The following is a 14,665-nucleotide window of genomic DNA, read 5'->3' as shown; positions in this document are numbered from 1 at the left end:
GCTAAACAAGGAGAAGGTTACTGACAGCTGCCTGTCAGGTGCCAGGATCCACCACATAACCCATGCACTCAGGTCACTCCACAACAAGTACAAATATGAATATGTCATTGTCCATGTTGGTGTGAATGACCTGAGACGTACCTCCCTGGACTACATGAAAAGAGACATGGAAGAGCTCTCTGATCTTGTAACCCAGATAGGTATGACCCTAGCCCTGAGTAGCATCCTGCCATCGCCCAGAATGATACCCCAGTACAAGGACAAAATGATTGACTTCAACACTTGGCTAAGCATCTGGTGTCATTCTAAGGGGATCTAGTATCTGTCTGCCTGGGACGACATGGTCAACAGACCATGATGCTTTGCCAGAGATGGCCTGCACCTGTCGCCGCTGGGATTCTGGATACTGGCTAAGGCTCTTACCACCCCTATAGTGCCTTTTTAGGCAAGGTTCAAATAACAAATTCACCACCATAACAGGAACAGGCAAGCAAAAACTGAGAGTAATGCTAGTCAATGCTAGAAGTCTAAATCTCAAAATGCACTCACTTGAGGCACTCCTTAACATGGAGAACATCGAGATCTGTGCAGTGACTGAGACCTGGTTCAAGGCTCTAGAGAGCACCCCTGCATTACCAGGCTATAACTCATACCACATTTTTCGACCATCTAACCTGGACCAGAACACCAAAGGTGGAGGTGTCTCCATATTCACTAAGGATATCCACACCTCCAGGCTAGCTGGGCAGCATAATGCATCCAATGTTATCCAAGTGCAACTAACTCTGGGTAAAACTGCAATGCAAATTGTAGCTTGCTACAGATACCCCACCATGCCCCAGGATTCCCACTCCTCTTTTCTTGATATACTGGAAAATATTAGGGTTCAACCAAACACCCTAATAATGGGCAATTTCAACTACCCCACTATTAACTGGGAAAACTACTCATGTACCAACTCCTTCGCTCAACGTTTTCTGGAATTCATAAATTCCAATGCCTTAGATCAACTTATCCACACCTCCACCGGGGCAACAATATCCTTGACCTAGTCACTACCAATATGAGTGACCGGTGTTCCACACCTGAAGTCAGCTTCTTGTTGGTCAGATCCGACCATAAGCTAATCACCCTAGATATCAGCATCCCACCCCCACCCACCATTAAGGAAACCATGGTAAAAAATGTCTCCAAAGCCAACTTCATTTATCTTAGGACAGAAGTGGCAAACCTATGCAGATGGACAATACAGTTACAACTACTGAATCATACATAAATGCACTCTATAAGCACTTACACGAGTGCATGGATCATGCTATCCCAAACAGAACCAAGATGCTATCCTCCAAAATAAGGAAGCCAATCTGGTGGTTTCCTGCATAAACAAACTCTACAACAGAAGGAAGAAACTGTTGCAAAAGAGAGTAAAATCCCATGAATGGAGGAGCTCCCTGGTCAGCCTCAGTAAGAAGCTGAGATCCCTTATAAGAGCCTCTAAAGCTAGCTAAGAAAACAAAATCACCACTGATTCTAAGCGCAACCACAAAGCATTCTATAGCTATGTCAAGAATCTCAATGGCAACACCCAGATCTGCTCTGAGTTACAGCACAATGGCACAAAATTTTCAAAACCAACTGATAATGCCAACATCCTGGCAGATAGGTTCAGTGCTAACTTTACCACCCTCTCATCCACTAAAGGGTCCATATCTATACAGGAAGAATGCAGATTCCATGTAATCACATCTTTCCAGGTAAAAGCTGTACTCTCTAAAACCAAAAACACAGCATCCATTGGATCAGACAACATCCCAGGCCGCATTTTACATGAACTTCAGAACGAACTGGCTCCCCACCTAAGCACCATGTTCAATCTTAGTCTCATGTCAGGCTTTGTGCCCACTGAATGGCACACAGCAACAGTTATCCCACTCCACAAAGGAGGAGCCACCACTGATCCTGGGAACTATCACCCTATTAGCCTGATGAGCCTGGTCTACAAAGCCATGGAATGTATCATCATGGAACTCATAAACAAAGACATTGGTAACCACCAAACTCTTGACCCCACCCAGTTCGGGTTTGGGAAAGGCAGCGCATGCCTTCTGAACCTGACTGACTTCTTTGAGGCAGTCACCAAAGCTGTAAATGAGGGTAAGGTGGTTCACACAGCCTATCTTGACCTCACCAAGGCTTTAGACACCATCCTCCATTCTGAAGTTATATCTAAACTCATTAAACTAGGTATAAATCCCTACATTACAAGATGGGTTGTCAACTGGCTCACTGACAGAACCCACAATGTAAATGTTGCAGACTCCAAATCTGACTTCAAACCAGTGACAAGTGGAGTACCACAGGGTTCAGTCCTGTGACCTCTCAGGTGATGGGACACTGTGTCAAAAGTTTTTGACATATCTAAGAAAATGGCTAGACTAGTTGTTCTTCATTTTTGAGGTGGTGAATGGTCTCTGGAAAGGTTATGAGGGCTGAGATAGTACTGTGTTTAGGCCTGAAGCCATGCTGGGTGCTGGAGAGTAGGTTGTTGGTAGTGAGGTGATTTGTGAGTTGCTGTTGGATACATTTCTCTTGAAATTTGGTAAGGGAGTGATAGTATGGCGATGGGACTGTAGTTAGTTATGTCTCTAGATGGGCTGCCCTTATGAAGTGGTATGATATGAGATTTTCCATGAAATGGAAATGTACTGTTCAGAGATAGAGCAGTTTATTAGTAATGATATGGGGTAGGTAATTGATGGGGTAGCTAGCTTTAGGTATTCCTTTGGAAGTTGGTCAGCAGCTAAGCAGCAGGGTTTCAATTTATATAAGAGGTTTTTATGTAGGAAGTTGGGATGAGAATAAAGGAGAAGGAGTTTGCATCATTAGAGGTAGGGGTGGGGACAGTGAGTCGTGGGATTGTTTTGTTGTCTAGGAGAGAAGTGATAGAGTTGATGAAATGGGATTTGAATTGTGAGGCTAAGGGCACAGAGGAGTTAGTAGTGAGGGGGAAGGGGTAGGGGTTTTACCTGGGTTAAGGAGGTGATTGATATTCTCCCAGAATTGTTGTGGATTGTGGTTGTATTTTTGTTAGCAGGTGAGGACATAGGTCCTTTTATCCTTGATGATGCTTTCCTTAGCATGGTTTCTAAGTTGTCTGTAAAGTGTGAGAACATTTTTATTTTTGCCATATGATATAGTGACCAGGCCTTATCTCTTTGTTTCATTAGTTGTTTTGTTTCTTTAGAAAGCCATGGTAGCTGTTCGTTTTTTTGGTGAATATTTTTGAGGGGGGCAAGATTATTTAATATTTCAAGGGATTTGTTATTGAAGTATTCTACAGCAAGGTATATTTGCTGTTTTTTTTTAATGGGGACCAATCGCTGTTTTGTAGTAGTAAACTGAAGGTGTCAGTAGAGAAATAGTTTTTGCTACGGGTGTATTTGTATGAGATGCTGTTTTGGATATGTGTTTTCTTCGTAACTAGAAATGTTGGGGCATGGTCACTTAATGTGTCTGGTAGACAGCCTGCCTGGTACCCGTAGTTTAGTTTGTTGGTTAAAATCCACTCTAGAAGTGATTTTTTATTGGAATGCTTGTCAATGGGTGAAGTTGTATAAGTTTATAAATGAAGTAGGTGAGTCAGAGGAGCAGGAGAACCAGTCTATGTTGAAATCACCTAGAATGATGGTTTCTTCGGATAGAGAAAAAGATGACCAGGATAGGAGGGGTTCTATGTTGTGCAGATTGTTGTCTGGTGGTAGGTAGATGGCTATGATGCTAATGGATTTGTGAGGATTAATTTGAAGGCGAATGATGAGTTCAGCATGAGAGCTGTCTGGTGGGGAACAGTTTAGTTTTTCTAGATTAAGTGAATCTTTAAACATAATTGCTACACCCACACCATGTTTTTTTTAATCTTGTTCTGTCTTATAATATTGTAACCATTTGTAGTACTCTCAGAGCATTTGATGTGGGGCTTTAACCAGGTTTCAGTTATGACTGCAATGTCTGGGGAGACGGAGATAAGGATAGCATGGAATGCAGGTACTTTGTTTGCAAGGCGTCTGAGATTAAAGCATATAATGAGAAGGTCAGAGTTACTGGTAATAGGTAAAGACGTATAGGTAGTGGTGTCTCTGAGATTTTGGGTGGATGTAGAGGAGCAGGAGCTTGGGGGTAATGGGTAGATTACATGGGAGGTACAGATGGGCCCAGGATTGGGATGGATATCCGATTGGAGTTTTATCTTTGTTAGAGAGTACAACATTAGGTGCTTTAATCTGGTTATAAGTTGGTCATACCTGTAGAAGGACAACTGAGTGTTGGTGTGTTATATGTGTATATGTCTTGAAGGGAGGACATTAGTATCAAATCTAGGGTAAGTATTGGTGATGATATAATGATAAGGTTTGCGTGAGAGGTATGGTGAGATGTATGTGAGTGTTGCGGATGGGTGCTTGGTGAGTTTGAAGTTATGGGGGTTGGTAACATAGTAAACATTTAGGAGGATGCCTTATAATAGAGTGTTGTAGAGCAAGCAGTTTTGGCCTTTCAGTCTGACTGGAGAGTGGGTGTGGAATCAGGAAGTGAGGTAAAAGAAAGTAGAGTGTAGTATGGTATTGAGAGAGGTTGAGTTTAGGTGGGGTTAGTGGTGGGTAGGCAGATATGTATAAGAGTTTAAGTTAGAGGGGTGGGGTTAGCTGAGGTGGGAGAGAAGTGGATTGGAGAATTGTACAGGGAGTGTAGTTAGCTTAGGTGTAAAGGAAATGAGATAGGGTGTGGATGGGAATGGGAGTAGGGTAGGGGAGCAGAGCGGGCTGCCTCAGGTAGGAGTGAGTCAGACAAAAACAATCACCCAATTCACAGACTGGTTATAGGTATGTCTGTTTGGAGAAAAGGTACCTTGCCTTTCTATTAGTTTTTGTTTTCTTTTGAATATACACAGTACCTTACAGAACAAAAGTGATATCTTCATTGCCCACAATGTGCTGTTCACCCAATTCAGAAACTTTGTGTTGTGTATTTGTACTTATGTTAACTTTAGTGTGTTTGGCTTAGGTGGGAGTTAGGAACAACTACTCTACTAAAAGGGTATGTGACTGTATATTAAGAATTTTTGTAAGTAAAGATTACAAGAAATACTGGCATGTGAATGGGGGGGGGGCAGCTGCCATCCCTGGCCTACAGTTAACCTGGTGGGAGTATTTTTATTTCTTTGGTAATTGGCTTTGACCATGTTTCTGTGGCTATGAAGAGATTAGGGGAGTAGTGGGCTAGAAAGCAAAAACTTCAAAATTCCCTTTGTCAACAAGGATGAAGTTTTGAAAACAAATCATGTATGCATATGAAGGTCAATGCTCAGTAAAGGGAATTAATCATGTAGAAGTCAGGGAGACTGAATGAAATTTATTGCCACAGAACATGTTGGTGTTACAAATCACACTCTGCGGTAGAGGACGAATGAGAGAGAGGACTGATTGCATTACAGAAGTCCTTGTTTGAATTGGTTAAAATACTTTGATTCACATCACTATGTAATAATAGCAATGGTGTAAACTATGCTCAGTATTTGCATCAATGTATTGTTATATGACTGGAGGTTTTCTCCCTACCATCCAGTAACTATAACATAATAATCACCATTGTCATCATCATCATCATCATCATGCACATTTATTAACCAGGTAGGCCCATGTTGTTGATGTCACAGATACCTGCTTATCAGCAACATTGTGATGAAGTGTTAACAAAAGGGAGGGGTGCAGGTGATGGCGTATATCCCCCTGACAAAGGTGACAAGCCAAGAAAATTTCAGAAGTATTGACATAAAGACTGATATGACAAATGTACAGTGACATCCTAAAAGGTAATCATTAATCAGTCTGCCAAACAAATGACCACAATGAAGGTGGCAAAAAGACGTAACTACTCTCTGCTGCTATGGAATGTTATAGTAAAAGGAATTAAATGTGACTATAGTAGGGAAAGGTTTGAAAAATTCTTCTTTAAATGTGTATAAGGGCTAACAACAGATATGTCACAGATGTGTTATACCTGAACATGCAGAAGCAGGACAAAACATTTAGTGCAGAGGTCAATATTTTCATCACTTTTCATAGAGGAGAGAGAAGCTGTTTGCAAGTTCTAGAAGCATTGCAGGGTGGATATTAAGACGATATTGTGTCCATGTAAGACACATCATAATTGTCCTGCGGGTCTATATTATAAGTCTAAAGTCTGAAATCTTCGAATCTCATATGATCGACTCCATATGAGCGAAGTTTTCAAACATCGAACTTAAAATATAAATAAACTAAAAACAAAAAAACTTTCCTGAACACTCTATGCAGGAGGGGCAAGCCCCCCTGCACCCCCACATGATCAACATTGAAACGTTTGATGTTTGAAAACGTCACTCATATGATGTCGATCATATGAGATTCAAAGTTTTCAAACTTCAGACTTATGATATAAACCCGGTCCTGCAATTATAACATGAAAAAGCAAAAGGTATGCAATTAAAAAAAGTCATTCTAACTAGGAAATTCAGAGAGCATATAGAGGAGTGACGCTACCAAAGCCTCCTCGAAATTCAGAGAGCATATAGAGGAGTGACGCTACCAAAGCCTCCTCGAAATTCAGAGAGCATATAGAGGAGTGACGCTACCAAAGCCTCCTCGAAATTCAGAGAGCATATAGAGGAGTGACGCTACCAAAGCCTCCTCGAAATTCAGAGAGCATATAGAGGAGTGACGCTACCAAAGCCTCCTCTTCCTATGCATAAGGAGGAGGAATAGCAAATAAAATGGAGCTGAACTTCGTATTGTTTTCTAGACATATATATATATATATATATATATATATATATATATATATATATATATATATATATATATGGGTCCCATTTACATTAGCAAAATTTCACTTTATCAATTTTTAAACCGATGTGATAACTATGCCGAAAATGTATTATTATGAAACTGTACTTCACCGTAATTTGTTAAACTGAAATAGTTAATCTGAAGTTGTTGGTCCGAGAAGTATAAGTATACAGTGCTTATGTACCGTATGGTACACTGTACCACTTCTACAACATGGCAGATATGATGACATTGTTGGAAATATTTACAAAACTTGCTACTCTCAAAGAGGGAATGATATCCTTGTCTTGGAGGAATACATTAATCACATGGAAAATCATGTTCCACAATACTTGGAGCTTCTAAAAGTACAGTGAGGCTCAGGAAATGTACCCTTTTCATCACTGTAGAGTGATCTGGGTGTTGGTTTATATAGTTTGCAGAGGGTGTGGGTGTTCAAGGGGGATTGACACCTGCAAAAACATTACAGAATGTGTATTTTTGTGGGTTTTTTTCAAATAGCTGCTGTTTCATTGTTTTTTTAGTTTAGAAAACTAAACGTTCAGTGTTATGTGGTTTTGTCATAGTCATCTAATTTTTAAATTTGGTAAAGTTTATTTTCTGTAATGTAACATATACCCATACATATATAGATATATATATATATATATATATATATGTGTGTGTGTGTGTGTGTATATATATATATATATATATATATATATATATATATATGTGTGTGTGTGTGTGTGTGTATATATATATCTATACATATACGCATATATTGTTCTGTACCACAGTGAAAGAAATGTGCATTAATCAGGAAGTCGTACTTTTTTCTTTGTTTGAAGGAAAGACATTGGTGTCACACTCTTTGTGAGAAACAGATGAGAAAGTTGAATGCCTTGTGTCTTTACATCTTCATCTGTCAATTGCATGTGAAAACAGAGTATGAATATGCATTTACATGCCTTTGTCATTTAAAATTAAATGGAATTTTAAGCATCTTCTTTTAATAGCATCCAAGGCAAACTATGACTTTTAATCATACCTAAGAATTAGCAATGAGACAGCAAAGCCATATAACAACATTTCACTATGTTTGTGTAGGAATATTAATCTGCAAATATTCTGATGAACAGTCATGAAGTACTGAAAAAAAATGGTAAATACATGCATCAAAGTTGAAAACTTAATTTCAATTTTTTCCAAACAGTCATACCTGAATTTATCATTTTCTAATCTGTATTTCTGTCAAGAAGATATACTCTAAGCCATTTTAGCTGATTGAGACTGTCATGCATTTAATGTAAATGAGAACCTAAGATTATCATGTGATAGCCACTCCATGATATATGACTTTTGAGACTTCTTATGGGAAACTTTAAAAATGTCTGCACACCATTTTATTAATTCAAAGAAGCACACTGAAGAATCACTTTATATGCTATGCTTGGTACTACATGCAATACTAATTTGCTATAACTATCACTTCCTGCATGCATTTTAATGTAAAGGATGCTAAAACAATGAAGTAATTCTAAAAGATCTCAGTAACTGCAGAAACAGAATTACAATGAGATATAACAGTAATTTTACTATAGCACAAAGCCAGTGATCCAACTATAATGAGCAAAAGTAAACAAGTACAAGCATATGTCAGTATTGCAAGACAATTTTTTTGTAAAACAGTAACTCATTGCTTAGCAACAAAGTGAGTTTTTTTTAAAGAGACAGTAATCAACGGGTAGTGAGTACCACCAAAGAAATCAGGTCAGAGTTAATTAAGATCTGGACTAATGGTCCAACAGATATATTTATATCATGCTACTGTTTGAAATGAAAATGAAATAAATAATACCAAGCAATTATAAATAATGCAAAATTGTAATATTTTCATGAATAAGATGGCAGACATATCTAGACATAGAAAAATAATTCTGAAATAAAAATTGTTGACATTATTTTACTTTAAAGAAACAGCTAACACCAATGCCATTTGTTTTTTACAAAGTGGGAACAAGGCTGAAAAGTATTTAGGAGCTAATCAAAACATTTCTAGACAAATCACAGAAAACTGCACAAATGCAGGTGGGATTGAAAGGGGGGAATTTCTTCTGCTCTCAGAGAAGTTAAAGCATTCAGTTATGCAACACCCTTTCAATTAATTACAATTAGTACTATAAAAATATGCAGTATTTTATTTATTTATTTCAGTTTGATGACCGGGGGGGGTGGGTCCACTGGGCTCAGGAGACCGTTTTCAGTGGAGGCCCTGGGAGAAAAGGTCCAACATTACATAATAGACATTAGATTTTCAGATTAAAGTAACAATTCAGGATGCAGATCCATAAGGTAAGCAAAACACAGTTAATATAGAGGGTGTAGATACATTATAAATTCAGAGACATAAACTGGTAAATTGGTAAAGCTCCCCATTACATAGTTGACATTAAACATTCAGATTAAAGTTACTGTTCATGATTCAGACATGAACTGGTACATTGGTAAAGCTCCACATTACATGGTAAACATTAGATATTCAGATTAAAGTACCCTTCAAGATGCAAATACATAAGGTAACAAGTTACAGTTAATATTGAGGGTGCAGATACATTATAAAATCAAAGGCATGAACTGGTACATTAGTAACTTTGCATATATGTCATATGTTGAGGGGAAAAAATTCCAATAGTTGTATAGAAAATGTGTCTTGCTTGGGTAGTTATGGCAGGACAGGTGCAAAAGACAGGGAGAGGAGAGCAAACTAGATACAATGTATACAAAATGTACATGAGATAACAGAACAGGGAGAGCAAACTAGATACAATGTGTACAAAATGTACATGAGATAACAGAACAGGGAGAGCAAACTAGATACAATGTATACAAAATGTATATGAGATAATGCTGAAGAGTGAGTCATTTCTGGAGGAATTAAGTAGCGGGCAAAGGGGAAGTAGGGAAAATATGATTTAAAATGAGGAGAGAAAAAGGCTAGGTGGGTAAGGTGCAATTGCACTTCCAGTTAGAGAAAAAGTAGGAATGAAGATGTGATTTGAAGTTGTCAGTATTGTCAATAGTACGTAGAGAAGGAGGGAGATAGTTCCACTTTTTGGCTAGGGAGAAGGACAGGAGGTGCCGCCCAGCAGGGTGGATTCGTTTGTAGACTGTGATAAGGTTTAGGTGGGAAGATCTAAGTGGCCTGTTAGGGGTGTAAGGTTGTGGAATGTTGCAAATAGCATGGCATAGAGTAGGGTTAAATAATAGCCTATGGACAGTAGTAAGTTGGAGGTAGTTGAGATGGTTGGGAAGTTCTAGCCAGTTAAGTAAGTGGAGGGCAGAGCAATGGTGAGAGGAATGTTTGGCTTTTATGGCAAATTTGAAGATTTAATTGTAACAGCTTTCTGTTTTTGAAGAGATGGAGGCAGATAGGTTAGTTAGTATAGGTGCACCATACAATAGAGAGGGGAGAAGGTAGGTTGTGACAAGGGTTTGTCTAGTAGAAGGAGTGAGATAGTGGATGTTTCTGTTTAGTAGGCTGAGTTTTTGATGTGTCGTCTTGATGTTTAGTTGAATATGCATGTCAAATTTTAGGTGTTCATCTATGGTGACCCCAAGTAGTTTGGCATAGAGAACGATTTCTATAGTAGAATTGTAACTTCTAATTTGGAAAGAATTTTTATCAAGTGGGGAGTATTTTGAGGGACTGAAGAGTAGTATTTTGGATTTGTTAGCATTTAGAGATAGATGGTTTTGACACATCCAGTACTCAGTGGCAGAGAAGGCAGTTTGTGTGTATGATTGAAGTTCTGGGAAGTTGGTGGCAAAGCAGATTAAAGTGGAGTCGTCAGCATATTGTACTATTTTTGTATTTGGGATGGCTGAGTGGAAATCATTGACAAAGTTGTTTATAATGTTAGAGAAACATTATCAAAATGAATAACTTATCAATAAATATAGAAATAACAAGTTAAGATTTGCAACAGGCAGTTCATCCTGAGTTATTAACATTGCATATTTATTGATTATTTTTATACCACTGTTTATTGCGTTCTTTATATAATGTTGTAATTTCTCTAGAGCTTTTCTCCCCGGACCTCTGCTGAAAAGTGGTAGCTTTCTGCCTATTCGAACTATCCTGGTAAATACATGCAATAAATAAATAAATAAACAAATAAATACATTCATTAAGCAGAATCCTACATGCTTTGGGCTAAATTTGATATATTTCAGACATAAAAAAGAAGACTATGGGAACAAAACCTGATTCAGTAGTAAGACCTTGCCATTAATTTCTGTAAATGTTGACCCACAGAACTAGGCAAAAAGGACCAACATCATATTAATAAAGAACTGATGAAGTCATAAAAGTGATGCCATCATTACAGATCTTGGGACAATACTACACAACAATTTAAATGCTGACCAGTCACTATCTAATAAAATCAGAAAGACATAGACCATTTCATTCTAAATGACTTGTGTAGTTACCCTGGGACTGATATGATGCATTAGTCAATATAATACTTTGTTTCAAAGCCTTCAAAATCATAGGGCAGGAAACCTCAAAATGTTTACACTTAAAGAAGAAAGTACATATAACATTGCAAGGAAATAAATAATTTGTGACTTGTCAGTGAAAAGAAAAACATTTTAAACATTTTGTGTTAACTCCTGTTGACAATGCGGCAACACAATCTCCACTATCCCATTATGAAAAATCTCCTGCAAAAACGTCTAAGGGATGAATCTATAAGCTGTAGTCATTATCTAAGCCATTTCCAGAGTGACTTTTATACAAGCATATTCTGTTAATATCATGCACTTTGTGAAGCTCCTGTACAGATCTGCTTAAAATTCACCAAGTAACAAAGCCGATATGTTATACTCCTGGAAGAAATCTTATTTATACCTTGTGTTTTATGACACTGAAATAATGTTAAACTGTAATCTACAAACCAATTGCCATTTCTCCATTTTCCAATTCATTAAAGCTTTTCATTCATAATAAGGTGCTCTAGAGCAACAAGATTAAACTCTAGTCTACAAACCAATTACCATTTCTCCATTTTCCTATTCATTAAAGTTTTTCATTCATAATAAGGTGCTCTAGATCAACAAACTTAAACTCTAGTTTGCAAACCAATTGCCATTTTTCCATTTTCCAATTCATTAAAGCTTTTCATTCATAATAAGGTGCTCTAGATCAACAAGCTTAAACTCTAATCTACAAACCAATTGCCGTTTCTCCATTCTCCAATTCATTAAAGCTTTTCCTTCATAATTAGACACTCTAGATCAACAAGCTTAAACTCTAGTCTACAAGCCAATTGCCATTTCTCCATTTTCCAATTCATTAAAGCTTTTCATTCATAATAAGGCGCTCTAGCTCAACAAGCTTAAACTCTAGTCTACAAGCCAATTGCCATTTCTCCATTTTCCAATTCATTAAAGCTTTTCATTCATAAAAAAGCACTCTAGATCAACAAGCTTAAACTCTAGTCTACAAACCAATTGTCATTTCTCAATTTTCCAATTCATTAAAGCTTTTCATTCATAATAAGGTGCTCTAGATCAACAAGCTTGTGCCAAACAAATACAGAAGTTAAAACATCTTTCAAAATGTTTGCGTTGAGAGCTGGTTCCATGGCCTAGGATAATAAAGTCCTGACTGTACCTCAAACAGAGATTTTATAGCAACTTGGGCACTGCATTATAAACCAGCACAAGGTAAAATGAGAAGCAAGTGATGATAAATTAGTCCTGATGGTAATGAAACAATCTGGTCAGATGCAAGGCTAACACATGCTAAGGGAAACTTTTAATACATGCCGCATATGGGTTGGAAATGCATTCTTTACTCTAACATTTACTTTAACATTTCTTTTTGTCAGTGACATATAGTGTATGAAATGAAGAAATTGACAATTATAGATTAGCTTTATTTATGTTTCAATCATCTGTAAATTATCTGCAAATTATCTGTCACCATATATATCTGCTTTGCATGCATGGTGTTGTATTCTACTTGATAAGTTTTATATGAGTATGGCACTGACCAACTGCTACTTACTACCTACTGTCCTAATAAAACTATGGACAGATTACTTTATAAATGCTTCATATCTCAAACTTGAACAAACTCCCAACTAATATACATTCTATCCAATCTCTGAATCTTTTCAAAATAGAACTGAAAAACTACCTTGCAAACTCTTTCTCCTGCACCTGTCACCAACTTACCTAACTCCTCTCTCCCCCACTTGTCAGGCTGTGACAATCTTTCCTCCATACTTTTACCTAACTTTTACAAACTAGTCATATCTTACCATAGCAATGTCAAAGAGTATTTTTATTCTTAAATCTATTCTCTTAACTTATTAGTTTCCCACTCCCCCTTCGCTCATTTCATAACTATTCTCCTTTCACTCTATTTACTCTCCTCGTCTCTCCCCTCTACATTAATCTTTCTATTTAATACTACTTACTTTCTCCTTACCTCCCTCACTGTCTACTTGGCCTAGACAATAATGATGATTTGGGGGCTTATTTTGTTCTTTTTCTGATAACCTCTTTTTTTTCTAAATACTTAAATTGTAAATTCGCACTTTTGATTCCAAGTTTCTACCTCTCTTAGTTTGCAGCTGTACATTTTGCTGAATCTTATATCCTGTTAATTTGCATTATGGCACGAATGTTTTGTACACATTTTTTCTTCTTTTTCATATCACATGTAATGTAACATTATAACATTGTTATTCTTATTACCGTTCTAATTCTTAATGTTATTTTATTATTTGTTTGTGGAGCTTTTCTCTGCAGGTCTCCACTGAAAATGGGCCTCCAGCCCAGTGGACTAACCCAGTTAACAAAAGACAACTAAGTAACTAAATAAATAAATATAAATAAATAACTATGTGAACCGATAAATGAACACTTTACCTTTGGATACTGTTTAACGGGGATGAGCACCCTTTCTGACAATTTTATATTTTTGTTGCTGATAAGATCAAGGTACTTCTTATCTTCATCTTCCTTTTTTATTTCAGTGCTTTCAAACTTTTCAATTTCTGAAAGATAACAAAAAAAAAAATCACATGAAAATGAAACTTCATGCCACATATCTAATTGCATTACATCATTATTCAGGCAAGAGATTCTAAGACTAACTTTAAAGAGGTACTAAAATGACATGATATATAGATGCGGTTTTCAAAGAATGTTATTTATAAGCACAGTGACTTCTGCATTCTGTTAAATACACTTACATTTGCCTAGCATTTGCATTTCTTCATAAAAACATATTGCAGAGCACCGTTATTTAAGGCTATGATGATTTCTCACATTTATAAACCCTCTTGTAAGAACACTTATAACTCTTTAAATATTTGACAACAGAAGGGTTTGCTTTTAGGCCATGGCATACTACTTGATGTTAAATAAATAGCTTTCCTTTTCTTTTGAGGCTGGTTTGTAAATTTAATATACAGCTCAAAAAACAAGCTGCTTTACTAGCATGGTCTACAATAAGAAATGATTAATGTTTTTTTTGCTTCTGTGCTTATGCAAAACACTTTCGATCAAGCCATGCATCCCTCCATCCATCCTTTTCATTAATGACATTTTCCATTTCAGGGTCTCCAGGATCTGTCTCAACAGCAGATATAAGGGAGGAAACAATACTGCAAGTGATTCTAGTAAGTAGCAGCCCCATGCATGTACCTCCACATCAGAATTCCACTATTTCACCTGATACTTTATAAATGCTAAGATGCTGATTGTTCAAAATAAAATTTTCATTT

The 14,665-nt window shown here is 37.1% G+C and overlaps 1 protein-coding gene across 2 annotated transcripts in view; it reads right to left on the bottom strand.

Moving 5' to 3' along the window:
• Positions 1–14,665, bottom strand: part of KHDRBS2 (KH RNA binding domain containing, signal transduction associated 2) — a 2,078,353-nt gene that overhangs the window by 1,707,598 nt on the left and 356,090 nt on the right. For both annotated transcript variants that reach the window (XM_044063332.1, XM_044063333.1), the window contains one exon: positions 13,806–13,933. In XM_044063332.1, coding sequence (XP_043919267.1) covers positions 13,806–13,933 — 128 coding nt within the window. The remainder of the gene's footprint in view (positions 1–13,805; positions 13,934–14,665) is intronic.

The sequence above is a fragment of the Protopterus annectens genome, chromosome 2.part1 (genome assembly GCF_019279795.1).
Source record: "Protopterus annectens isolate FY-2018-M chromosome 2.part1, PAN1.0, whole genome shotgun sequence".
Lineage (NCBI taxonomy): Eukaryota > Metazoa > Chordata > Ceratodontiformes > Protopteridae > Protopterus > Protopterus annectens.
This window is presented reverse-complemented; position numbering and strand designations above follow the sequence as displayed.